The 25,733-nt window shown below is 44.0% G+C and overlaps 2 protein-coding genes across 2 annotated transcripts in view; both read left to right on the top strand.

Annotated features, from left to right (window-relative positions):
* LOC134502857 (disintegrin and metalloproteinase domain-containing protein 2-like) overlaps positions 1-16,940 on the top strand; it is a 33,510-nt gene extending 16,570 nt beyond the window's left edge. The window contains exons 11-19 of the mRNA XM_063311377.1: positions 218-313; positions 1,880-2,078; positions 4,078-4,183; positions 5,052-5,235; positions 5,465-5,545; positions 10,800-10,946; positions 12,829-13,028; positions 14,524-14,562; positions 16,775-16,940. Coding sequence (XP_063167447.1) covers positions 218-313; positions 1,880-2,078; positions 4,078-4,183; positions 5,052-5,235; positions 5,465-5,545; positions 10,800-10,946; positions 12,829-13,028; positions 14,524-14,562; positions 16,775-16,781 — 1,059 coding nt within the window. The 3' untranslated portion in view covers positions 16,782-16,940. The remainder of the gene's footprint in view (positions 1-217; positions 314-1,879; positions 2,079-4,077; positions 4,184-5,051; positions 5,236-5,464; positions 5,546-10,799; positions 10,947-12,828; positions 13,029-14,523; positions 14,563-16,774) is intronic.
* Positions 1-25,733, top strand: part of LOC134502748 (disintegrin and metalloproteinase domain-containing protein 9-like) — a 658,699-nt gene that overhangs the window by 101,353 nt on the left and 531,613 nt on the right. The window lies entirely within an intron of this gene.

The raw sequence follows: 25,733 nt of genomic DNA, 5'->3' as shown, positions 1-25,733 counted from the left end.
AATGGGTTAATTCAGCAGCTAGGGTCAGATGTGCTCAGTGCTTTATTTCCCACTGGGCTCTGGGGGGGTATCAAGCCTGACCTTCTGCCTAGGGTGGGTTATGACCTCCCACTTCAGCTGAAGGGACTGGTGTTCCCGCTCTCCAAACACGATGCAAACATGCTGCCAGCTGACTGGTGCAATGCTCAGCTGCCCCATGTATTCCTTCTGTTTGCAGGAATGTGAAAACCATCCTTGCTGTGAATCGGATTGCACCTTGAAAAAAGGAATGCAGTGTGCCCAGGGAGAATGTTGCTGGGAGAGAAGATGCAGGGTAAGTGCCAGTCAAGACAGTGCCATGTTTATGCAATGGAAGCCATGCTCCTTTTTCACCTGCATCACAGGGGTTTCCACTGCACAGGCATGAACATAATCTTGACTTTTTTGACACCCCTGCTCCCTGGTAGATGCCCCTGGTGTCAGTCAGGTACACCCCCATTTCCTTCAAAAGTGTAAAGCAGGAGTATATAGTCTGGTGCTCCAGGACATGAGTGTTTGCCAAGTGGACTCTTCTTCAAGCATTTGAACACCACAAGGGATCCTATGATGAATCAGCTAAGATCATCTTTGTCTTCCCATTGATCCGAGAGAAAACTTTATAGAATGCACTAAGCCTTCTAAATAAGCAGAGCTTCATATGTATGTTTGCTTTGAGTCAGGCAGCAATCCTGCAAATTCTGTCATGTCACCCAAGAAGGCCAAAGATTTATTGAGGCATGAAGGAATGGGAAGGACTGGGCACACTCTAAATCAGTGTTTTTCAAACTCAGCAACCTTAACATGGGTAGGTGTCAACTCCCAGAATTCCCCAGCCAGTATTGTGGCTGGGGAATTCTGGGAGTTGACGCCCACCCATCTTAAAGTTGCCGAGTTTGAAAAACACTGCTCTAAAGGCTATAAGAGGGAACCCATGAACTGCAGGGTGAACCCCAAACCTCCCTTCATGCCCAACAGGCTATTTGTCCCACTTGACTTTTTTTTTTTAAAGCTTCTTACATCCAGAAGGTGTGGCCAAAAGTCAAGATGGTGACCATGATGGTGTGAGCATAATTCCCCGTTTCTTTTATGTGCAGAGCTTTGATCTCACTGTCACAGTTGCCAACTTGACTCTATTGGTTTTATCATACCCTGTGAATATCCCCGCTTATATCCATAGGAATCTGGCCTTCTGGTTTCTGATGACGTCAAGTTGCACACTTCAACAATGTGTCAAGAAGCCCTTCCTTTTCTTACTCCTGGGTCTCCCTGCATGGATTCCACAGATGACCCCCCCAAGCTCAAACATTATGACAGCAAACCTCCTCCCTATCCGCCTCTCCTATTTCACATGATTTTACACTATGGAAGTGCCAAGACCAGCCAGAGTGACATCATGAAGCTGTTGAGCAAATCGTGTTTATTACATAATCTAACTAGCGCAAATTACATAATGGGAGCGACTTGCAGGATGCTTCCTGTGATGTCACTTGTCCCCTTGTTCCTTTGTAGACACCAGTAACCAGGGCTTGTTTTCTTTTGTGCAATTGTTGCTTTCATTTCTATGTTTGATGTGGGGAATGAAACAACTCAAGAGAGGAACTGCAGGACTTCACTTCCCAACATTTTGGTGGCACGCTTCTGCCTAATGCAGTGTTTCTCAACCTTGGCAACTTTAAGATGGGTGGACTTCAAATTCCAGAATTCCCCAGCCAGCCAGAATTCTGGGAGTTGAAGTCCACCCATCTTAAAGCTGCCGAGGTTGAGAAACACTACCCTAATGTAATATGCAACTTGATTCCTGGTTAAAGTTGATCACAGGAACTTGGGCTGGAATCTCCTCTTGGTTCTTCCTGTCTTCCAGTTGAAGGCAAGAGGTACCTTATGCAGAGAACTGCCGGACGAGGACTGCGATCTCAAGGAGTTTTGCAATGGTACCTCTGCGGAGTGCTCGGAAGACCATTATGTCCAGGATGGGCAGTGGTGCGAAAAGCAAACTGGGATTTGCATGAGAGGACAGTGCCAAAGTGCGGACCGATGGTGCCGAACAATATTCGGACCACGTAATAAAAAGTGTTTCTCTCCCTTTAACCTCTTTGCTTTCCATCTTTGTTCTTTTCCACTGTGTTTTAGTAAATGAATGTGGTACTGTTTTTGGGAGAGAGAGGGAATGAGCAAGCCATGGTGGAAGGGTGGACTTTTAGGGCCAGGGGCCTCTGTGGGATGTGTGTGCGCGCATGTGTGTGTGTGAGAGAAGCCAAGATAAGGAGGCATGTGAAAAAGGGGTGCGACTTTGATCACAAAGTTGTGCCTGCTCTCCTGAGTATTTTGATCCCCTCCTGCAGATCCTTCTGTTTAGGGGTGAGGCTACATGTTTATTTCAAGAGTAAGCAATTCTTGAATAAGAGCCTGAGAGAAGGAACCGGGGAAGCTGGGGATTTCAGCATCCTAGGTTTTTATTGCTACCCTACTTCAACATTTCTGTTTGCAGTTAAGACTTTCCTCCCATATTGGTTGCTCATAATTCTTCCTAATAGTTTTGTATGCAACTCCATGATAAAGTTACCAGGGTAATTATGTGCATTTATTATAATATGCCCTAAAATTCAAAATAAGACGAAAGACATACTTTCCCTCCCTCCCTTTCTTCCTTCCAAACTTTTGAGCAGAAAATGAGAAAAGATAATAGGGTCCTTTCTTTCCTACTTGTCTTTACAAGATGGAGGCCACTTTGTATCTTCCTTTTACCTCCCTTGTCAGAGCTGAGAAAACTGACAAATCATGGAGAAGCATACTCTTCTCCATCTTGGGTTAATCCAGCTGGGAGTGTCTGCAGGGTATGGTAGAAAAAGTCAAGATGGCTGTGGTGGTGCAATCAGAGCTCTGCCTTTAAAAATGTGTGTTGCACCCTGATTCCAAAAGAGGAGGGCAAGGGTCCATCAGCCCAGGGACAGGTCACTTGTGTTTGCATTCTGAAGCTTCTGTTATTGGATGTGGTTGAGACTGTGAGGTGGCCGTATCATTTTGAGAAGGCCTCTTTTCTTTGAAATTGGGCACCAATGACCTCTTGAAATTTTCTACCAGATTTCTGGGGTGGGGTGGGGTGGGGAATGGATGGAGCATTCTTCAGAATTTATCCAGGGGAGGAAGAAATTATCTCAAGCATTTACTTCTTAGTGGTGATAGGAGCACCCCTCCTTAAAAAAATGTTGTTGGGTGGAGTTTCTTTCTGATAGTTAAATACAGACCAGGATATTGTAATATTTATTAAGCTCCATCTTCCTCTCCTCTCCTCTCCTCTCCTCTCCTCTCCTCTCCTTATTACTTGGCATAGGGCCTGGTTATTTGAGGGACTGCCTTTCCCCCATAGTATCTGCCTGTCCAATCCAATCTGGCAGGGTTGGTATGCCCCAAGTTCCTTTGATTAAGCAATGCCATCTATTGGGACCCCGAACATGTACCTTCTCTGTAGCTGTGACTGCCCTCTGGAGCAAGGTGTCCTCCGAGATTCAAATGGCCCCCACCCCATTGGTGTTTTGAAGGGCCCTGAAGACCTTTTAGCCCAGGCCTTTGGCAGGTGTGATTTGAGCCCCCTTTTCTCCTTTTTTTGGTTCCCATCTGGGTTTGTTATCCCTGCCATCTTTGTTTTGTTTTGTTTTGTTCTGTGTTGTGTTCTTGTTTTAATGCTTTTAACAATGTGTAATCCACCCACAATCGCTGGAAGTTGGGTGGCATATAAATTTAATTTAATTGTGGTAATTATCCTATCCTATCCATCCTGTCCTTATAACCCATCCCAATTTTGAAGGCCTCTGAGCTGTGCAGAAGTATAAAAATAGAATAATAAAACAACAATACAGATTTACAGGTAAATTCCACAGAGGGTGCTATCCCTCCATCAACAGGGGCTAAAGGCTTGCCAAAACAAATTGGGGAGGGGGCAGCATTCTCAGCTGAGGGTCTCCCCCTCAAAATAGCCAGGATGGGTCTTCTTCTTGGGCCTCAGGCCTCTGACAGAACATTTTGTCCCTGGTAAGGTTGGACCTGTACTGTATTTTGCAGGCTCCAAAAGTGGAACTCCTCAGTGCTATGAAGAAATTAACAGTCAAAAGGACAGGATGGGTCACTGTGGCTCAACGACAAGAGGATACCAGACCTGTCAGTGGCAGTATGTTGGAACACAAGCAAACTTCACTAGATCAAGTCTCTGTTCTCTTACTGTTGTCATTCTCTTGAACTCTCCCAAGGGTTATGCGGTTGAGTAGCGGTACAGTAATGAAGCTGCTGGGCTGACAGGGTGGAAAATACATTCATTAGGAGTCAGAATTAGTCAAATAGCAATAATAATAATAATAATTGAGGAGCCCCTGGGGATCCAAGCCAGAGGCAGATTGCTCCCCTAGCCTTGAATAGAGCACAACTTCCCAACACCGGCATAGCATAAGACTTAAAGTCAAGCACGCCATATATATTATATGTGCAGAGCATTGCTGGCTGGATTCAAAAGTGACGCAGAGCCATGATATGGTTTCATTGATTTTGTTTTAAGGTGTTGTGTGAATCCAGCTCATTTGACATCTTCCTTTGATCCGCTGCCTTAATTTTTTTATAGGAAATTTATATTAAGCTGTAAGGAAAAGCAGCAGTCACAGATTAGGTTGAGTGCAAGTAATCGCCAGATGTTTATGCTGTTCTCTGCCTCCTGAGTTCTACTATTTGGAGGCTAACCAAAGCCTAGGTGGGTTATCTTTTAGGGAAATAAAATTGAGCCAACAGCCCCAGCCAGCCCTCAAAAACATCTTGCAAATCACATTGCTAACCTTTGGGAGCACAGATTTGGATGATACAGCTTTCCCTTCCATTTCTACTCTTAATCCCCTTAACTCTCCCCCAGACCACAAGGGACAGTCATCTATTCCCAAACAAATCAACTGTATGTTGGCCGAGGTTAGAATATTTGTCCTTTGGGACATCTGATGTCATTGGTGGATGTGAAACTCTGCGCCAGTCTCAGTTTCTTTATATTCAATTTGCAGAGACCTTAAGTGTGGCAAGCTGGTCTGCGAATATCCCAACAGAGTGCCCTTCTTTTTGGAAAATGCTGCCATCATTTACGCAAAAGTGCAGAATCGCTTGTGCGTCACTTTAGATTACATGAAGGGGCCAGGAGTGAAAGATCCGTTTCTGGTTCGTGATGGTACCGCCTGTGCAAAAAACAAGGTAAAAGTTTAAATTTGGGGTACAAAAGCAACCTGATGCTTCTGATTTCAGGTCTGGCCTAGGGGCCTGTCCCAGTGGATCGACTGTTCAGCATTGTTTTCTTCCAGTATTTCTACCACTTAGTCTTACTATCTCATTCAACATAAATTTCAGTTTCTGTCTGTGCCAGAGAATTGCTTTTAATTTTTTAATTTCAACTTGTCTTTTTTTTTTCTTTTTCCTTTGTAAGATTTGCATGAATCAGAAGTGTGTAGATCGAGCAATAATCAGACTGACTTGTGATGCAGCAAAAAATTGCCACGGGAAAGGAGTGAGTAAAAATAAAATCTGGAGGGTCAAAGGGATTCTTTACTATTGCACACCTACACTGATTTAACCATCATTCTTTCTCCTGGGGAATTACAAGAAATGTCATTTTTGAAGAGCAGCAAATGATAATTCCCATGGGGTGGAGGGCAAAGCAATTAAACAGAAATAGGATAAAACCAATACAGATTTGTCCTTCAAATGTGCAATGGAATTTTTCATTTAGTGAAAACACCCCAGACCACTTTTTCTGAATTTAAGCAAGATGGATGAAAATGCTTCTCCTAGAAAAAAAAGGGGGGGCAGAATTGATTCTCCCCCCCCCCCAGCCTCCATCAAAGTAGTCAACTTTTCAGTCACAAAAAATTGGCATTTGCATGGAACTTAAGTTAAACTGAGATCAGGGTAACCTTCCTGGGGGTCTTTCAGATGTGTGGACTTTGACTCCCAGAATTCTCAACAGTAGCCATTGTGGCTGGGGAAATGTGGGAGTTGAAGTCCACATATCTGGAAAGCACTCAGATTGAGGAAAAACAAGTTAGGGAATGGAGCCTGATAGATTCCTAACAGGACCAAAGCTAATAACAAAAAATTATTTTCTAGTCTTGGGGTAGTGCTAGATGATATAGAACAGAATCTTGGTTGCATGCCAGTCTAGGCAGAAAACTACTTCAAAACTTAGCATCCTCCAGAAAGGACTAAACTTTAATACTGAGAATGCCAAGCAACTAAAATTCCTTACAGTCCTAGAGATAACATTCAGAACAATTGAAATAACTAATGAGAACTGAAGAATTGTACAACAGACAATTAGATCTTTACCCAAATGGGCACAGAAAGATCCTCCTCATGACAAAAGGAACAGCAGTCCTAAAAACATCAAAGAAGGACCAAATCATCCCAGCAGACAAAGAACAAACCACAGTTATCATGGACAGGGTATAATATACCCCAGACTCAAAATAACTGCTGAATTACAGGGAAACCTATAACCTCTGATACAGAAATTGGACAACCAAATCAAGAAAACACGCATGGAAAGGACAAATCATGAAGAACAGTGACATGAAAAGCTGTGGAGCAGTCATCCCACACTTCTGTGGGCACCCTAAAATACACAAACTTGACATATTGAATCACTCTGCCCAATTGAAACACTGCTGGAGATTAGCCAAGGAACTCACCAAGGAACTTGGACACCTCATTGAAGGGAAAGGAGAGAACATTCCATCAATTCATCACTATGATGCCTTGAGAAAATCAAAGATATAAGAGTTGAGGAGGATGAAATCATGGCTTCATTTGATGTTACTGCATTCTTCACATCCATAGGTCCAAAATGGGCAAAAGAGTCAGTTGCAGTACTCTTATGTATCACAGCAAACAGCTGAATGTACAAAAAAAATGGAAAAACCAAGAACTCATAGATCTTTGCTTCACCACTTACTTCCAGTTTGATTGACAAACATATAAACACATCACCTATGGGATCATCCATTTCAGGATTCACCACAGATACAGTGATACAACGCCTGGAAGCTATAGTTCTCCCACACATAGAGCTCAAAATAGGAACCTGTTAAATAGATGACACTTTTGTCATAATCATAAAAGAACAACTAGAGAACATACATAAGACAATTGAGAATGCCTTCAAATTCACAAGAAAGGGGCCGCAGTGGCTCAGTGGTTAAGATGCTGAGTCAGAGGACCATTAAGGTCGGCTGAGTCAGAGGACCATTAAGGTCACCAGCTCGGCAGTTCAAAACCCGAGAGCGCGAGCCATGTGACAGAGTGAGCTCCTGTCAACTTGTCCCAGCTCCTGCTAACCTAGCAGTTCAAAAGCATGCAAATGCAAGTAGATGAATAGGTACCACTTCGGTGGGAAAATAACAGGGACATGAAAGGAGCCCCCTTAGGCATCCCCCCGGCAACAGTGACATCACCGGCAAATCCTTTCAATACAGAAGTGCCTTGGTAGGTGCTTCTGACACACACACACACACACACACACACACAAATTCACAAGAGAAGAACTCAATAACAGACTATCTTTTCTGGACCTTCCCATCAGCAGAGGAAACAATGGCAAACTACAAAGTACAAGTGCATTGCAAAGCAACTCACACTAACCAAGTACTCAACTGCCAAAGCAACAACCCAACAGCACACAAAAGAAGTTGTGTAAGAACTCAATTCAGAAGAGCAAAAACACATTCCAGTAACCCAGAACTCCAGAAGACAGAAATAGAGTACCTTTATAACATTTTCCAATGCAAAATATATCCATGCAACTTCATTAAAGAATGTCTATCTATGCAGCCAGTCACAACACAACCATCACAACCCACAAAAAGGATAACCCTGCCAAATGTCAAAGGTATCTCAGAAACAACTAACAGGTTACTACAATCCCTTGGCATCTCTGTAGCACACTAAAAGCAGAGAGCCAGTTTGGTCTGGTGGTGAAGGTGCTGGGCTAGAAACCAGGAGGCTGTGAGTTCTAGCCCTACCTTAGGCATGAAAGCCGGCTGGGTGACCTTGAGCCAGTCACTCACTCAGCCCAACTTTGTGCAATGGAGACTAGCCTCCTCCTGGCGCACCCCAGGCAACATGACTTGTCACGGCTAAATAGTCTACACATCTGGCTGCTGGACCTCATAAGGATTTCCCAGCAAGAAAAGCAGCATGAACACTGAACTGATATGCCATACGATTAAAAAAAACCCAACAACTAAAAGCAGAATCTCTCTAAAACACCACAAGCAAACCCCAAAATGCAGGAGCTAAACAAGACAAAACAGGGATCAGTTACAATATACGGTATAAGGACTGTGGAGACCACTAAGTAGGACAGAGAGGTAGAAAATTGGCAGAACGCATCCACGAACATCAATTAGCTGTCAAAAGACATCATGAAAATGCCTTAATCTGACAATACATAGATTCAACTGCAGTGTCAGCTGGGAAACTGTACACATTTTAGACCAAGCTGTTCTAAAAACAGAATTCCTAAACGCATGGCCCACTCACAAATTAGCTATCAATGGACAGACCAAAATAATCAAAATAAATTCCATTTATGAACCATTCAAAAAGAGCACGCACAATTCAACAAAAGGGCAATACTTTGGCCAATATCTAGATAAAAGGGAACCAGCTATAAGTTAGTGTATATAAATAGCCAACCAACCTTCCTTCTCTACATCAGTCCACTGATGATATTACCGAAGTAATGAATGTCTGCAAGGAAAATCCCAAGATCAGAGAGCAGCAAGGACCCAACAATTACATCATTTGCCCAACGATGACATGTGCAATACCTGTGACATTATTACAACCTCTACCAGATGTTTATGCTGTGAGCCAAGATAATTTTTTCTACTGAGCAAAGAGACAATTTTTGTTGACCTGGCAGCTAGGGAGGGAAGGGTTTAACCTGAGTATGGTCCTGATGGAAGACTCTGTTCCTCTCCTGGTGTTGAGGATTAAATGGGAAAAAAAAGTGATAATGGCTGCACACCAAGCCGTTAATTTGCTACCTGCAAATGCTTGCGTGTATATTTTTTTATTCCTGTATGTTTTCGACTTCTGGGGCTGAGGGATGAAAAAGAAACATTCTGAGTTCTGCAGACATTCTTCAGAAATGCGTGGCGATAAATCGGCTGAGTCAGGTTCTGTGCTAAAGGAATCTTTCTGTTTGCTTGGCGCCCTCAGGATTTCTCTCAGTGGTACGTAAGTGGTATGTAATTTCTCTCAAAGCCTGTACCACTTTGTCAATGCCCAAAGTAGAGAACCTGTCTGGTGTAGTGCTGCAGGTGCCGGACCCAAAACCAGGAGACTATGAGTTCTGGGCCTCCCTAAGCCTCTTAGGCATGGCAGCAGGGTGGGTGATGCAGAGCAAGTTACTCTCTCTCAGCCCAAACCATCTTATAGGGCTGTTGTGAGTAAAATGGGGTGTGGGGGAGCATTATGTATGTAGGCAGGATATCAATTTAATAAATGAAGATAGGGCACAGCACTGGAATTCTGATGTAGCAGTTAATTTTTAATTTTCATGCCAGGTAAATCAAAACAGCCATGGGGTTGGCTGGTGTGGTAGCCTGGGGATAAATATCTGGCAACTTAGATTTCCCCCCATGGTATCCCTTACTAAATAAACTCTAATTTCCCATTCTCCCTTGGTATCTATCAGGCTACATCTCCTCTTGGAGCTTTATTTTATTTTATTTACTCTAGATAATTAAAAAAAAATGAGATGGGAAAATGGCACGTAGCCCCTAGCTAACTTTGGGTGATACTGAACACGTTAAGCGAAGTCCAGTTGAGGAGGACTTGGATGAGAGATGGCTGGGGCTGCAGGCTAGTTGGGAAGTTGAAAAAAAAATTCTGCGAGGCAACGGTGGATCATTTCCGTACGTGCTGCTAAAAATTTACATGGGGGAGACAAGCTTGATGTAAGGGAGCCTTAGGCATATTTCCCACACACAGGTAGTCCTTGCTTAATGACCATTTGTTTAGCGATGGTTTGGACTTATGACGGTGCTTAAAACTCAACTTGTGACCGGTCCTCACACTTACAAGGTCACAGCATCCCCATGGTCTCATGATTACGATTCGGGCACTTGGCAACCGGTTCGCATTTATGACTGTTGCAGCATCCCACAGTCATGTGACCGCCATTTTCGACCTTTCCAGCTGGCTTCTGGCAAGCAAAATCAGTGGGGAACCATGTGATTCGCTTAACAACCATGTGGTTTGCTTAACGACTGAGGTGATTTGCTTAAAAACTGCCACAAAAATGGTCATAAAATCGGGTTGGATGCGCTTAATGGCTGCTTCATTTACCTGGGGTATACAGGTAGGCCTCGTTTAACGGTCCTGGTTGTGGCCGTTAAGCAAGGCCTACCTGTATACCCCAGAGGCATTCTTAGAATGCGATAATCGTTGGGGGGCCACACCCCAAGGGCTGTCATTGTAAATGTGCCCCCCCGCAAAGGAACTGAACCCTGCAAAACAGAAGCCAGCCGAGATTATGCTGGGAGGCTTGAAGGGGTGGTGGTGCTGGTAAACTGGCAGCCATTTTGTGAGCGTGGCACAAAGTCCCCGTGGGCCGCCCAGTGCAAAAAGAGTTTGGATCCCTGGGCTCCCAATTGTGGAAGGGGGTGGGTGGGAAAGGGTGGAGGGGAGAGTGAGCTGGGATCAGGGAAGTAACTGTTTCTTTCTCCGCTCCTTTCTCCTTCCTGGGTACAACTCAGAAGTGCAACAACAAAGGCAGGTGCCACTGCAACATGGGCTGGGCTCCCCCTGACTGTCAAAGAGCCGACCGTGGAGGCCTGGGAGGAAGCGTCGACAGCACCTTCCGAAGTGGTTTGTTCCCTCCCTTTTCAGACCTTTCAGACCAGGCGGGTTGACAAAAAGAATTTGTGCGTGACTCCTGTGTCACAGACGGCGGGGTCTGCCGCACAGCGGGGCAGGTTGCAGCCAGCTTGGCCTTGCAGGGATGGCCATGTGCAAGGCCCTCCTTTACATGTGGTGCAGCGGCAGGGCAGGCCGGTGTAGTGTAGTGCACATGCTCAGATGCACATCTTCTTCCTTACTTGCTGGCAAAAGAAAATCCAGCCAGACCATCAGGCTTGTTTTCTGCTAGTATTTGCCAGTTACCAGCTGAGAGCAGACCAGTTACAAATGCTCCAGAAAGCACTGAAGATGTTGCCTAGTCTGGCAATGAAACGTCTGCAAGAAAACAACAAGGCTCAGAGAGCACCCAGGACTCCACATGTATTTTGCTAACAAAAAAACCCTCCCTCCCTTCCGTCCTTCCTTTTTCTGTCCTTCTTCCCTCCCTCCCTCCCTCCCTCCCTCCCTCCCTTCTGTCCTTCCTTCTTCTTCCCTCCCTCCCTCCCTCCCTCTGTCCCCTGCTTGGATTAAAAAAATATGGGAATCAAATTATGTCAACTGACTCCTCTGACTACAATGCAGATGACCGTCATCACAGACAGAGGAGTAGTTTTGTCACACATATTTACCGGCCACTTCATTCATCTGAAAAGAAGACTATTCTGCTCCTTTTACAGTGGGAGTATTTTCTTACTGCGAAAACACAGCAGTAGAGGCAGGTAAACCTAAAGCTGTGTTCCTTTCAGCTAAGCAGAGGAATAGCACAGGATGTTGGTTGATGATTCAGCCGATCAAGAGATTATCTCCTTACAGCAGAAGAACTCTCTGGAGTGCGTTGAAGAAGAAGTTCTGCATCGGGGCCGTAGCCTATTCTGGAATCCAGATGTCCCTAGGAGCGCTACGTCTGAGCACGGAGACTATAATTCTGTTTCATGGTTTTTCCAATTCCACGGATCCTACTTTGAATTTAGAAATTACGTACAATTGCTACCCAATGGCCACGGAACAACTCTTCTGCCATGAATGTGTCTAAACCCACTTTAAAACCATCCAGCCAGTTTTGCCATTGGACAGCAACCACCAACATAAAATATTAGGCACTATGTGGAGGAGGACTTCCTTTTGTTGTCTTGAATTTTTCATGATATTCAGCTGCCCAACACAGTCCCAAGTTTTAATATTGTGACAGAGGGACGAAATGACGCTGCCTGCTTTCTTTGCATTTGTATTTTTCAAAAAATCCTTTCTTGTATTCCACTTAGTCACTTCTGTTTTAAAAAGCTCCAAGCAATTGAGAGACATCGTAAAAGAGCCCTTGTAAAAGAGCTGTTCCACCTTGCAATCCCCTTCCTTCCTTCCTTCCTTCCTTCCTTCCTTCCTTCCTTCCTTCCTTCCTTCCTTCCTTCCTTCCTTCCTTCCTCAGGTTTTTTGAGGGGTGTAGGCTGCAAACAGAACTATTGATAGCATAAAGTTACGAGACCTGAAGTTCCACTTTTGATTAGAATCATATACAGAGCATAGATTTTGCCTGATTCAAGAGTTCAAGACATTGTCTCAATATTTTCACTGAAGTGGCAAGATCTATGCCCAGGTCAGTGACTACCATCACAGATCCCATAGAGCTAAGTGTGAAATTAGGAGTTTTTCTTTACTTTTCATATCAAACTGTAGTTGCCACTTAATCACCATTTATCTTGGTTTGGAAAGCCATTTGAAGTTGCATCACATTTGCTATTGAAAGGTCTGCAGATAGCTCGCTAATTTCCTTCTGGTTCAGTGTATACAATCTATCCTTTCAGGTGGCTAAGATAAGACTTGGTTACCTGAAGGAACAATGAAGTTTAGGGGTAAGTTGCACATTTTTGTTAGAAGAACTTTACATTGTAGTTCTTCCCTTGCTGCGGTTTAGCCCTGCCCGATCATCAACCCAAGACATTTTCAGCGAGAAACTGGCTTCTTGTGGGCTTCTTTCTCTTCCTGCCTGTTGTGATTGGCTCCATCATCTTGGCCGTAAAAGTGAGACAAGCTGTATTACATGCAAATGTGGAGGAGGAAAAAGATGAGGAGGAAGAGTACGACACAGAAGGGTAATACAGTGCAACCTGATCCTCAGCATCCTGCCTTTGGAGGGTGGGGGGAGATGAGAAAGGAAGAATGTGTGGCTTTTGCAAACTGAATGGATTGATGTGGGGAGCACTCATAGACTATTTAATGCCTTGTGTGGCACAGAGTGGTAGGCGGCAGTATTGTAACCGAAAACTCTCCCATGACCCGGGTTCGATCCCAGCAGAAGCTGGATTCTCGGGTAGCTGGCTTAGGTCGACTCAGCCTCCCATCCTTCCGAGGTCAGTGAAATGAGCACCCAGCTTGCTGGGGAAAATGATGACTGAGGAAGGCAATGGAAAACCACCCCGCTCTATAGTCTGCCAAGAAAACGTTGCAAAAGCGGCGTTCCCCCAAAGGGTCAGATGTGACTCGGTGCTTGCCGAGGGGACCTTTCACCTTTCACCTTCCCAACCATGGCCATTTCCAGGTGTGTAGACTTCAGCTCTTAGAATTCTCACCAACGGCCAGGCTGGCTGTGGAATTCTGGGATTCGAAGTCCACACATCTGGAAATGGCCAAAGTTGGGAAACAACTGTCTAATGAGTTGCTTCTCATCATCTCAATTCCTCCTTTGTCCACTCAGGCATAGGTCAGGAATCAGGCCGCTTTTTCTAGCCCACAGAAATCTCTTAGGATTCCACCCAACCTGCAAGGTGTAGTACAAGCTGAACCCTGGTAGTCCAAAATATCCCTTTTGACAGATGTTACCAATGCTTTAAAGACCTCTCACCTACCCCTTCAGCATGTTTATGGGATCACGCACTGTACCAATCCATGCCTTATTCTAACCATGATTGGCTGAACAAACCATAATGGGCCGGTTTATACTGCATAAACTATGGTTTACCAAGCACAGTGTCTGGGTTTACACATCAGCTGAAGTCCACATCATTCAAACTAAATTATGGTTTAGTGCAAATTCAGTGCAATTTCTTAACTGAGTGACACAGTGGCAGATACAGGTGTGTTTAGCGATTCAGCTTCTGTAATAACATGTCGTCTGGTGCACCCCTGCTTATTGGATATGACTGAATGGGAAAATAATCTTCCCAGCAGTGGCAGCCATGGGGGGTGGTGGGGGTGGTGTAAAAGAACCAACAAGATGGTGGAAGTGGAATTGTGATGCAAGGCCTGCTTTTTTGTGCAAAAACAATGGAGCTCGTTTCACAATGCTGCTTCCACCATCTTGCCTTTTTTGACCCGTCCCCCCTCCATGCCACAGCTTCCCTGACTGATAATATTTTTGTAAATGGAAAGAATATTTTTTTCCATAGGGAGTAAGTTTTGCCTCCCTCCCCACAAAGACTTAAAATGGCTTAGTTCAGGGAGAACTGTATTACCACATCCTGGGCTTTCTGAAGGCACTCTGTAATGGGTGGACTGGAGAAGTAAGCAGGGCCAGGTCTGAAATGCCTTCAGGTTCCACATGTTTCCCAAAACATTATTTTGAAAATGTGTATATTTTATTCTTTTCAGATCTAAATCTCAGGAAGCCAACCAGTCAGAGAGTGCAAGGTAGATTTCTTGATGCTTCAGTCTGCACTTCTGCCTGTTTTCTTTTGGCTTGGTCAAGAGGGAAGGGCCATGGCTCAGTGCATACACGTTGCCAGGTTCCATCTCCAGGGATTCCAGGTGCCTCTGAGAAAACCCTGATCTGAAACTTCAAAAACTACCATCTGTCTGTGGCAGGCCTGCAACTAGGGTCTGTGTCACCTGGGGCAAACATGGATTCCGTGCCCATTTTGGCGCCCCTCCCCAGCGCTCATTTTGGCACCCCCCCAGTGCTCATTTTGGCACCCTACCAGCACAGCGCCCAGGGCACATGCCCCACTTGCCCCCCCCCCCCAGTTGTGGCCCTGGTCAGTGGAGAAAGTTCTAAGCAAAATGGCTATGCCGAGGAATTCAGAGCAGTGGAGAGAATGCTAAGCTCTGAGTCTATGCTAAGGAGTTCTGAGAGGTGACCTCTCAACTTATTTGGGAGTTGGGTTGGGAGAACTGTAGCCTGACCCCAGCTCTGCTCTCAACCCTGACATATGTTCACACTGTCATCTGGCCAGCAGCACTCCAAATGCAGTTTATGGTTCCTACAGCCAAGCCCGGTGCCTTTAACAGGGACTCTTTTTGACTGTGTGCTGTCACCAGAATAAAGAAGGTACTTGACAGTGGCAGGTGGATGAGCACACCTGTAGTTTGTGTGGCCAGTGCCTGGAAGGAGGCAAACCCAGAATAGTGACTGATGCTGTGATGGTATGTGGGAAAGACCTTGGGAGACAGGGCAGAGAGATGCTGCCAAGGGAACAGTCAGATAAGAGACGGCATAGCCCGCAACTGAATAGCGGGCGGGGCAAGAGGGACAGAAGGGACCCTCCCTAGTTACTCGGGCTGTAAAGGAGAATGGCGGGAGAATTGGACTTTCAGGCTTGCAAGATTAATGTTGGCATCGTGGGGTAAAACAGATAGGAATCACAACCAGATCAGCTAATTTTACTTTATTGTAAAGCTACATTGACAGAATCTTGCAAATCTGAAAGTACAATCCTCCACCCCATCTCTTTTACAGCCTGAGAAACTAGGGAGGGTCTCTTCTAAGCCTCTTGCCCTGCCCGCTATCCAGCTGCGGGCTATGCCCTCTCTTATCTGACCGTTCCCTTGGCAGCATCTCTTTGCCCAGTCTCCCAAGGTCTTTCCCACATACCATCACAGTTGCAGAAGAACAACTATTCTCTAGTGATAATTTACATATCTTAGCCTGGAGAGTTACCAGTGATCTGATTTATCCTCACAAGGAGATGCACCAGAATTCCCACTCTTAGCTGCAAGGAAGTAAAGTCAAAGAATGAATTGTGCAAAGGTGCTCCAGAGGACTATTTTAAGCTCTCAGAAATCTTCAGTCATTCAGTTAATCAGTCAATGGTTACATTCACATAGCATACTTAAGCTGATTATGGAATTAACCCATGGACTGGGTTTGCATAATACGTGGAACCATAAACTAACCCCAAAGACTGCATATACACACCATGGTAAGCCAAGAAAACATAACCAAGCTTAGCAGATTGTGAGTGTGTTCAGAGGGGCTGTTAGGTGACTAGGTGAATAAGAAAGAGGAAAAGTTCTAGCTCAGCAAAACTTCAGTTTTGAACTTTTTCTTCAGCAACCAAAAGGTTTTGGTTATTTAAAAAAAAGGGAGGAAGGTAGGATCTCTCAACAATCTGATATCCAGGCACAGCAGCATCTCCCGAAGCCTGAGAATGGGGCTATGGAAGTGCGTGTAGGTAGTTTTCTCTCAGCATTCCTGCACAGGAAAATCCTCAAAGTTCATCCTCCAGCTCTTTCCTTAGTCATTCTTTTGGCCTGGGAATGGTTGTGAAAGACAGTGAGTGCTGCATGGAGAAGGGTCCTTGAGGGATTTTTCCTGGGGTGGAATTCTAAGCTGTTAGCTTTACAACGTGAGTGTAAAGTGGTCTGGGCATCACTCCATCCACCCCCGCCCCCCAGTTTTAGTGATGGCCCTCAGGGGTCTAGGCTGGGAGAGAGGCCCCATAGCCTAGATTCTTGATTATGAATACCTTCCAAGTGAGACCCAACTAGCTCATTTGAAATGTTGGAAATAGCACCAGGAATGGTGCTGAATGTTGGAAAGAAGAAACAGCAAAGAATTTGCACAAATTTCCACTTGATGTCTGTTTCCACTAACCCTCTCCTCTGTTTCTGCTCTGCCTTACAGCGTATAGGCAGTGACCACAGAAGTTGCCCAGACGGTGACCAGATTCCTAAATGGCTGCAAAAGGTCTCTTCTCCTCGCCAGGAAATGCAAAGCAATTTCCCCCCTATCTGAATCCTTCACTCCATCACTTTCTTTGTACTGTAATATAATTATTCAAACATTTCAGTTTCTACAATAAATTGCTTTTATGCTACAGTGCTTTGAGCAAAATGTTTGTTATAGGTAGGAAGGTGGGCTAGAGGAAAGGTGTGGCTGGTGAGAGCAGAGTGAACTGCACCTGACTGAAGGAATTTGAAAATAATTTTAAAATGGATTTTGTTTAGTCCACCGGTCATCCTGAGTCCCAGCCTAGTTTAAAATCTCAGCACAGACTGGGTGGAGGGTTTGGTCTTTGGGAAAGTAATCCTCCAGATTCTCATGCACCTTTATAAATCACCTTGTAGGACCATGCCCCTCCCCTTCCCAAAGGTAAGTATAAGAGGTGTGGCATTAGATTCACAAAATGGCTACACAGCAGCAGCGAAAAAAAAGCAGGCACATGAGCCATGCTCATTCTTATGGAAAGACTCGAGAGAAAATAGCAGCACCCTCAGAGCAGCTAAGCCTAAGTCAGCTAGAAACAGGTTCCATAAATGCAAGCATCAGCAAGGAGGTCCCGTTTATCAAGTTCACCAACCTCACTGAAGCTCAACATCAACAGGCCACAAAAGATGTACATGGAGAACTAAGGTCAAGAAATCAACCCAAACTAAAAATATAGTATACTTCTACATTTACATTTTAGAAACTCGGCAGCATTGGCAAGAATTGTCTATGAAGCAGAACACTGACATGCATGCATCCCTTTGGCTTTACCTGCCTTTTATACATTTTCTTTTGCAGGCTAGCTGAAGAATGCATGTGACTCACCCTCGTGAACTCTTAACCTCTCCACAGCAAAGAATTTGAAAAAGAGCAAAGAACTTATCTGTAGGAGGGCAGCTGCAAACAGTTTTCTATCTATGCAAGAAAAACAGCTGAGCAGAGTCCACAGTGGCTCTTCTTCTCTGAGCCATAAACTTAGTAATTGCCAGGACCACCCCGCAGTGCCATGGAATTGCCATGGAAATATAGAATATGCCTAGGATGAATCCATGAAAACCTGAAAAAAGAATGTGGCTATTTTAAGGAGTCAGTTCATCAAAGCAGCTGCATCTTCTTTCAGACTCATGCGAAACCATAAAAAAAGATCTGGCTGCTTTAAAAAGGCACTATGTTGTGTTCCTGTGTATTAGGAAGCATGTCTTCTGAATAGTTTTTGCATTATGCAGAGTCCTAAAGGGTATTCTGTCCTTCTGATGCAGACAATCTCATTCAGAACTGGCTTAATGCCTGCACCCAGATACCGATCCACAAGATATTGTCTTGGTCCGCCTCAACCCCTTTACTGCAATCTTTTTCAATATTTGAAAAATGAGAATAGAGCTGGGGTTTAGGAAGTTGGTTAACATGGGTCCTCTAGGAAGCCTTTAGGATCCCTTCCAGCTCTGTAATTCTTCAATTTAAGTTTTCTTTGAGCAAAGCAGTCCCAAGGAAATGCCTCTAAAAATTAATAAAAGCAACTGTTGGTTCGTGGTATTATGGAAAAGTCTTTTCAATGTGAGTTCAGATGGTTGGTGTTGGGTTAATTCCCCCCCACGTCCTTTCATTACTCTACCAGGTAAAGACCTGGCTCTGCCATCTCACTTGGGGCATGAGGAGGGGAAATCAATCCTGGGGGTGGTTAGCACCTTGAAGAGGCTCCCATTAATTAAATCAATTTAACTGAAGAACTTTTTAACATCTCTATCTTGGATTTTATATTTATATTTTTATTTAAGAATATTGTTTTTATTGTATTTTAATCTTTATTTATTCCAGTTTTATTGTAACCCCGCCCCCCCCAGTCGCTCTTTGAGTGAGATGGGTGGTGACAAAATTTGAAATATAAATAAAAAGTCAATAAAGCAAGGGTGGGTAGTCTGAGGGTCACCAAATGAGCTGACTTACAACTGCCAGCACCCCTCACCATGGACCACATTGGCTGGGCTGATGGGATTTCAAGTTCAGCAGCTTCTTTAGGGCCACCCAGAATGGCAGGAAATCCTGTAGAATTTAGTTTTGTTAAAAAGAGTGACTGACACAGTTGACACTGTTGTATAGTAACTGGTCAAAAATTGCAGTTGACAGCAGTATCTACGTTTATTATTGACTGGAATCTGCTTCTGGACTTTCTGCCTAGAGCAGAAAAAAGTGAATGTATGATTTATGGTTTTGATGATTAGACCGAATAGATTACAGAAAGAAGAGAGTCCCATTGTAACCTTAGAGTAAGGGGTACATTTATAAATGTACTTATAACTGCTGTAAAGAAGATTGGAAGTGACTTCTTTGTATTCTTTCCCTTTTCTATTGTCCTTTCCCCTTTTCCCCCTTTCTTGCACTTTTAGCTTTCTTTCTGATTCTTTCTTTTTCTTTTCTTCTTCTTCTTACTTTATATTAATTTGTATTAGTTTCCATCTTCCTTTTTAAAACTGAGTCTGTTACTCATGCCTAATATCCCATGAAATCTTGCACTAGGACAGTACTGGGAAGGCTAAATGACATCACCATCTCCTTTCCATTGGCTACGCAAGAGCAATAGCCATGGCCTGGGGTCCCTACCCAATTAGTGCTTGGGAGGTATGTTCTGTTCTGGTAGTGATTTCTGTAATGGAGATACTTGCTTTTTCAGCACTTTTTAGCTCTCTTTCCTGGAGGAATAGGTATGTAAAATAGGCCAGTTGACTGGGATCAGGTATTCCCCAAGTACGATTGACTGAGTGAAGTTTGACCCCATTAGCATCTGACTTGGGTGAAACGTAAAGTTTAGCTGGTGTAGTCAGTAATGAAATATTATTTCTCCCAAAGATTCTGGCCTCACCAGAGTGACTCAAAGAGACTTACAACATCATCTCTGCACAACTATAAACCAACAGAAAACATAATAATTATAAGGCACCCAACATCCACAGTCTGCACAAAACACTTGTCAAACTGGTATGGTCTTAAGAGCTTTGCAAAAGGCAAGCAAGATGGGAGATGTCACAGAAAGGATCCAAAACATGGAGGCTGTCACAGTAAAGAGGAGTCTCTGAGCCTCCTTTCACCGCTAGTAGGGTTAGGGTTCTCAGTTCTTCTCAGGATGAATGTGCAAGGTGAGCTGATTCTAATTGGGGTGCTGAGCTGTGTAGGTACTACCCTTTTCCTGTGTTAGAAGGAAAGTTTGAGGAGAAAGACCTTGGTGTTCCTTTTAGGACCTTGGTGTTTCCCATCCACAACTAGCATCAGAATGACTGAGGACAAGTTTACTGATCATTCTCTTCCTCACTATGGTGAAATATTTCTAGTTAAACACCAGCCATTAATTCTGAATTGACATTTCTATATTTACATCGGCATATGCAAAACATTCTTTGATCAGCCCCTTTGGCAATGTGCAAACAGCCACTGTAGATCAAGTGTTATGTCCAACAAGCCCACTAAGATCTCCTTATGGGAATGATGGGATTCCAAAGTCTCAAGCAGAGATCATTTCCCGTCACCTCTTAGTAACCAACCCTTCTAATGGGAGAAGCTGGGGATTGAACTTCGGATATTTGCAAGCAAATTACCTGCTCTGCTGCTGAGCTTTGGATCACCTTGGCCTGCCCACAACCTCCTTGTTATCTGGGGGTCTTGCTGAACAAGAAAGAAACGAATGTTGAAGAAAGAGTGTTTCGGCAATTCACACTAACAAATGTTTAATCCAGCATTCTCCACAGGTAAACAGAGATGAGATGGTGATTGTCCAGGACAGAAACCAGGTGATAGAGATTTGCCCTGTTTAACAGGGACAGTGTGTGGTTTGGGGTCTGTGCTTGAGTCATGAACAGGTTCTACCCCAACTCTTACCTACTGTCCCTCAAAAGTTTTGATAAGCATCCCTTCAATCCATGTCACTTATAAAAATGCTGACATCAGGAAGGACTGCTCAACAAGGTAGTGTAGAACTTTGCCCATGATCGATGTAGGTCTTATCACTAGGTAGCTCCCCTGATTCTCTGTTTGGCGTCTTTGAAAGACAGGGATGATATTTACCTGTCTCCAGATTTCCTTAGGCTCCTAATCTGCTCTCCAAGAATTCTCAGTGATTGTTAACAATGGTTCAGAGAGAAGAAGCTCTGTAAACATTTGGATGTATGCTCTGATCCCAGGAATCTGAACTCATTTAAGGTGAATAGCTCCTGTGGCACTAACAGCACACAAAGGACTTACCAGAATAACTGGAGAGGAGCCAGACAAATGTTATATTTATTGCTACAGGGAATCACAAGACCCTAAAATCTCTGGAGGCCAAGAGCCCAGGGTAAAAGTTTCAGGAGTATATATAGCTTACATACTTAAAAAAAAAATTAATACATGCGCACTACAGTTCAGATGGTAATTACCTAGGCAGTTACTTAGCACCGAGGGGGAAGATAGGAAAGTAAGTGAGATTTCTGTATTTTTAAATGACTGACATTAGAACAAGGTTTGTTCATCTGATTTCTTCATTGGTAGGACCTGTTGTGATAAGAGCGTGCTAGGATGCTCCCTTATTGAGTTTTTAGGTCTTCTTGGTCAACTGCTATTTCTTCCCAGCTCAGAAAGGGCCCTCTTTTGCCCAGTTTACTACTATTTTATAGTACGCTAAGCTTTTATTGTTGCTTTGAAGCTAAAGGATGCTAAGAAAGGCATTTGTCACCTATGGTGAAGGGTTTCTCACCTCTTATTGCAAGATGGGTCTGATTTAAACACTGGAATTTTCTTCTACATTTTCATCTCATGTGAGTTTGTTCTCCTTGCACCTGGCTGAATGTAACTCCCTTTGTAGGACAGCAGAGGGAGGAAAAATAGGAGCTACCGGGTTCAGTCTTTTCTCAGTCAATGCTGCTTTGGTGAAACTCTTCTTTTTTTCTTGCTTTGTAAACCAGCCCCTTTTTGTAATATTTTCAAAGGAACTTTTGCAAAGCTCACCTAATGTTGGTTCTTCATCAGCCTTAGGCTTATTGCATGGTGAGTCTGATTTAACCTGAGACTGTCTTTACAGGCTTTGGCTATTTTGTTATACGCACCCTCTGCTCTGTTGTGGATTTTGTTATGTCAACCACCCTTAGTCCTTCCAGCAAAGAACTCAGTTGGATGCAAAGAATTCAGTGGGATGGGGGTGAAGGTGTCCAACTGATGAAAGCAGCATCATGGAATCCCAACACAGACCCCACCCCTTTTCTATGAACATTGTGCTTTTGCATGTATGACCCCCAATGGGCAGAAGCTCTCTCAATTACAGCTTCTTCCTTCCATCTCCAATATAGGCGAGGGCTGTGTAATGCATCGGCTTCCAGGACAAAAAGAGGCTTTGGAACACCTCTTTCACACACTGGAGGCATTTGCCAGAAGGCGCTCGTTATCCCTTTGAGGTTTGGACTGATCACAAAGACCTCCAAGCTTTACAAACCCCCAGGAAATTGAATGGCAAACAAATTCGTTGGGCTCAATTTTTTAGCCGTTTTAATTTTACCCTAAATTGCCTTCCTGGCAAGAGGAATTTTCTTGCTGATGCGCTTTCTCGCCTCCCGCAGTATCACACTGCCCAAACTCAAATTGTAGACACACTTCCCTCTCAGAAGCAGCTTGGAATGGCTTGCGAATCGCGCAAACAAGCAGTAGCCGGGAAAGTGAAAGTGCAGGCTGACCTAAAAGAGGAACTGCTTCAGGCACTCCCTAATGATCCCTGGCTACAATGTAACAAAGCCCAATTAACTGAAATTGACAACATCTGGTATTGTAAGGGCAAAATCTACCTGCCGGAGTCTCTTCGCCAGACAATTTTGCACCGTTCCCATGACATTAAATCTGCAGGTCATTTTGCCTTCACAAAAACTCTTCACTTGGTGAGGCGCCAATTTGGGTGGCCCTCACTTCGTGCTGATGTACAGTCCTATGTCACACCTTGTCACATCTGTGCCCAAGCGAAGAGAAAGGGGGGGAAACCGCAAGGACTTTTACAACCTGTAGCCTCCCCCAAGGCTCCATGGAAAGAAATCACCATAGATTTTATTGTGGATTAACCTGAGAGTAAAAACAAGACTGTTATTTGGACTGTAATTGATTTGTTTTCCAAGCAGGCTCATTTTATACCTTGCGCTAAAATCCCAACTGCTCAGCAATTAGCCAAGCTATTTCTCATGCATATCTATAAAATTCATGGGTGTCCCATGCGTGTAATTTCCGATAGAGGCATCCAATTTACTTCCAAATTTTGGCGGGCATTTTTGAAATTAATTGGTGTCCAGCAATCCCTCAGCTCATCGAGCCACCCGCAGACGGATGGAGCAACTGAATGGGCTCAGTTTACTCTAGAGCAATTCTTATGCTGTTACATTAGCTTCCAACAGGACGATTGGGTGGACCTCCTTCCTTTCGCTGAGGTTGCTTATAATAATGCAGTTCACCAAAGCACTGGGTTTTCCCCTTTTCATATTGTTTATGGCCAGGACTTCATTCCAATACTTCAATTGCAATCCTTGCCTGACTCCTCAGTAGCTGACTGGGCTGCACAGATTGCCACTAATTGGCCGGTCATCTGCCAGGTGTTAGATCACACCCATGAAACTCAGAAAAAGTTTGCTGACTGTCACAGGTGCCCAGAGTGGAAATTTAAAGTGGGTGATCTTGTTTATCTCTCTACCAAATTTTTAAGCTCCCAACAACCCTCAAAGAAGCTTGCCCCTAAGTTTGTTGGACCTTTCCCCATCACAAAAATTATTAATCCTGTGACTGTTCAATTACAATTACCCCCCACCCTCAAAAGGCTTCACCCTGTTTTTCATTGCAGCTTGGTTAAACCTGCACCGGAACATTCCAAGTGGCACCAGCCTGCAGCAACCCCTCCACCCATCATGGTTGATGGCCATCAGCATTTTGAAGTTAAAGACATTCTGGACTCTCGTTTTTATCGCAAATCTTTACAGTACTTGATTCAATGGAAGCATTTTCCAGATCCTGAGTGGGTTAATGCATGTCATGTTAATGCTCCTATTTTAACCAAAAGGTTTCATGCAAAGCATCCTTCTAAGCCCTCTCCTTACTAACCTCATTGCTTAATTTTATGTGATATCTGATTGTTTTTTAGTCTTTCTTGGGCGGGGCGGAATGTCAGATCCCCCCGATCAAAAGTTTTACAAAAACCCTTATCGGAGCATCTACCATCATTTCCTTCTCCAAGGAATGGAATCCGTGTTGCCAGATGGGAGGGGGTGTGAAGTTGGAGTGTGAAGTGGTTTATTATGGCTATGGAGGACATCAAGGACATGGGGTTGAGATATGCCAGGAATACCATCTGGATGGGAGGGGGGTGACATGGTTTCATGGGAAAGGGGACTAACTAAGGGAATGTAGTTTTTAAGTTAGGTTTGAGCAGGAAATCTTTATTCGCAGCTTGCCTTCTGTACCATTCATTACACTTCATTAAAACAGTTAAAGGAATCCCAGCCTCCTGACTGTGATTGTGTGAATGCTCGAATGATCAGGTGCTGACAAAATCCTGAAGTCAAACACATCTATTCCCAGGATTGTGCAACTATTGTGCAGGGCAGCTATGTGATCCAAGGAAAAGATGCAGCAGCAGCATCTGCTGCAAACTGGGATGATGCCAAATAATGGCCAATGCATGATGAGGACATCATGCAAAGGCCACCATTATAGATGGTGGTTGACTAATTCAGGTTTATAAGTTGCTGTAATGGTTGCCTATTCTGATAAACTCAGTCTCACAAGCAGGTGCTTAAGGATAACTGATTTATTGAAAGAATAGTGTGCAAATACAAAGAAAGCTGAGAATGAGCAAAAGCGCGCCAAATACAAACTAAAAACCCTCGCATCAAACCCGGTTCTGCCCTTGCTCCCGCTTAGCAACCACCCCCTCCCAGGTGTTAGCAACTGTCACCCACATCGGCCTGAGAAAGTAACCTTGAACAGAGTCAATAACCCAAACATACATTCCACAGTACAGTATGGAGATTACAGCCCGGCACGACTGGAAATCTCCACCCAGCAAACACGGATCAGGAAAGTGACATGCGAAACGTTACGATGTTTTCAGAACATTGAAACGAGGAACATGACAGTTGCATTATGAGGTTGTCACGCAGGCGTTGTCATTTACACCCCTTTCCCTCCCTGCAGTTACTTTGGAAGCAGCTGCTTTAATGACTGACAAAAGCAGCTACATGAGCATCCCAGCCTGCTCTGAGACACCTTTCTATTTTTGAATCCAAACACTGCATTGCCTCAATACACATCTTTCTTAAGTACACATTAAGAAAAGCAAAAATGCCCACAACAGTCCCAGATGGCATCCCAGAATTTAGCAGCAATTCAAAATAATAATTTTCAAAATATTGAAATTTTGCAAGATTGGTAAATTGCATGAGATTTGGGACAAGGCTTCTGAAATCCTGACACCAGATATTTTTCAGTCCATTTTTAAAAACAAGGTTAGTCTCATGGGTTGGTATCCAGAGCCTGAAAAAGTTGCTAACCTTTGTTCTAAACTTTTAGCTTTTTTGAGAGTTTGGGGAACCACAATAGCATCTCTAAAAGCTCCCCATCTCTATTTTCTATTATCAAAAGAGTTGGCAGTTGTGCCTTTAATTATTATTTTTTAGAATCTCACATCCCTTCTGAATTCTTTTCTCTTTCTGAATTTGGCCTATTGATGACATTATCAGCACCCCTCCCTGATGTTTACTCAGCTCACTGATCATTGGTCAGTGACATTTAACAGGTCAAAGGTCTGGGACTATGAGGAACAGAGAAAACACTACACATGATCAAGACCTATTGAGAGTTACTAGTAGGGTTGTCCTGGTCTGGCTGC

The sequence above is a fragment of the Candoia aspera genome, chromosome 9, assembly GCF_035149785.1.
Source record: "Candoia aspera isolate rCanAsp1 chromosome 9, rCanAsp1.hap2, whole genome shotgun sequence".
NCBI lineage: Eukaryota > Metazoa > Chordata > Lepidosauria > Squamata > Boidae > Candoia > Candoia aspera.
Note: the sequence above shows the minus strand (reverse complement) of the source record. Positions and strands in the feature narration are given on the sequence as shown.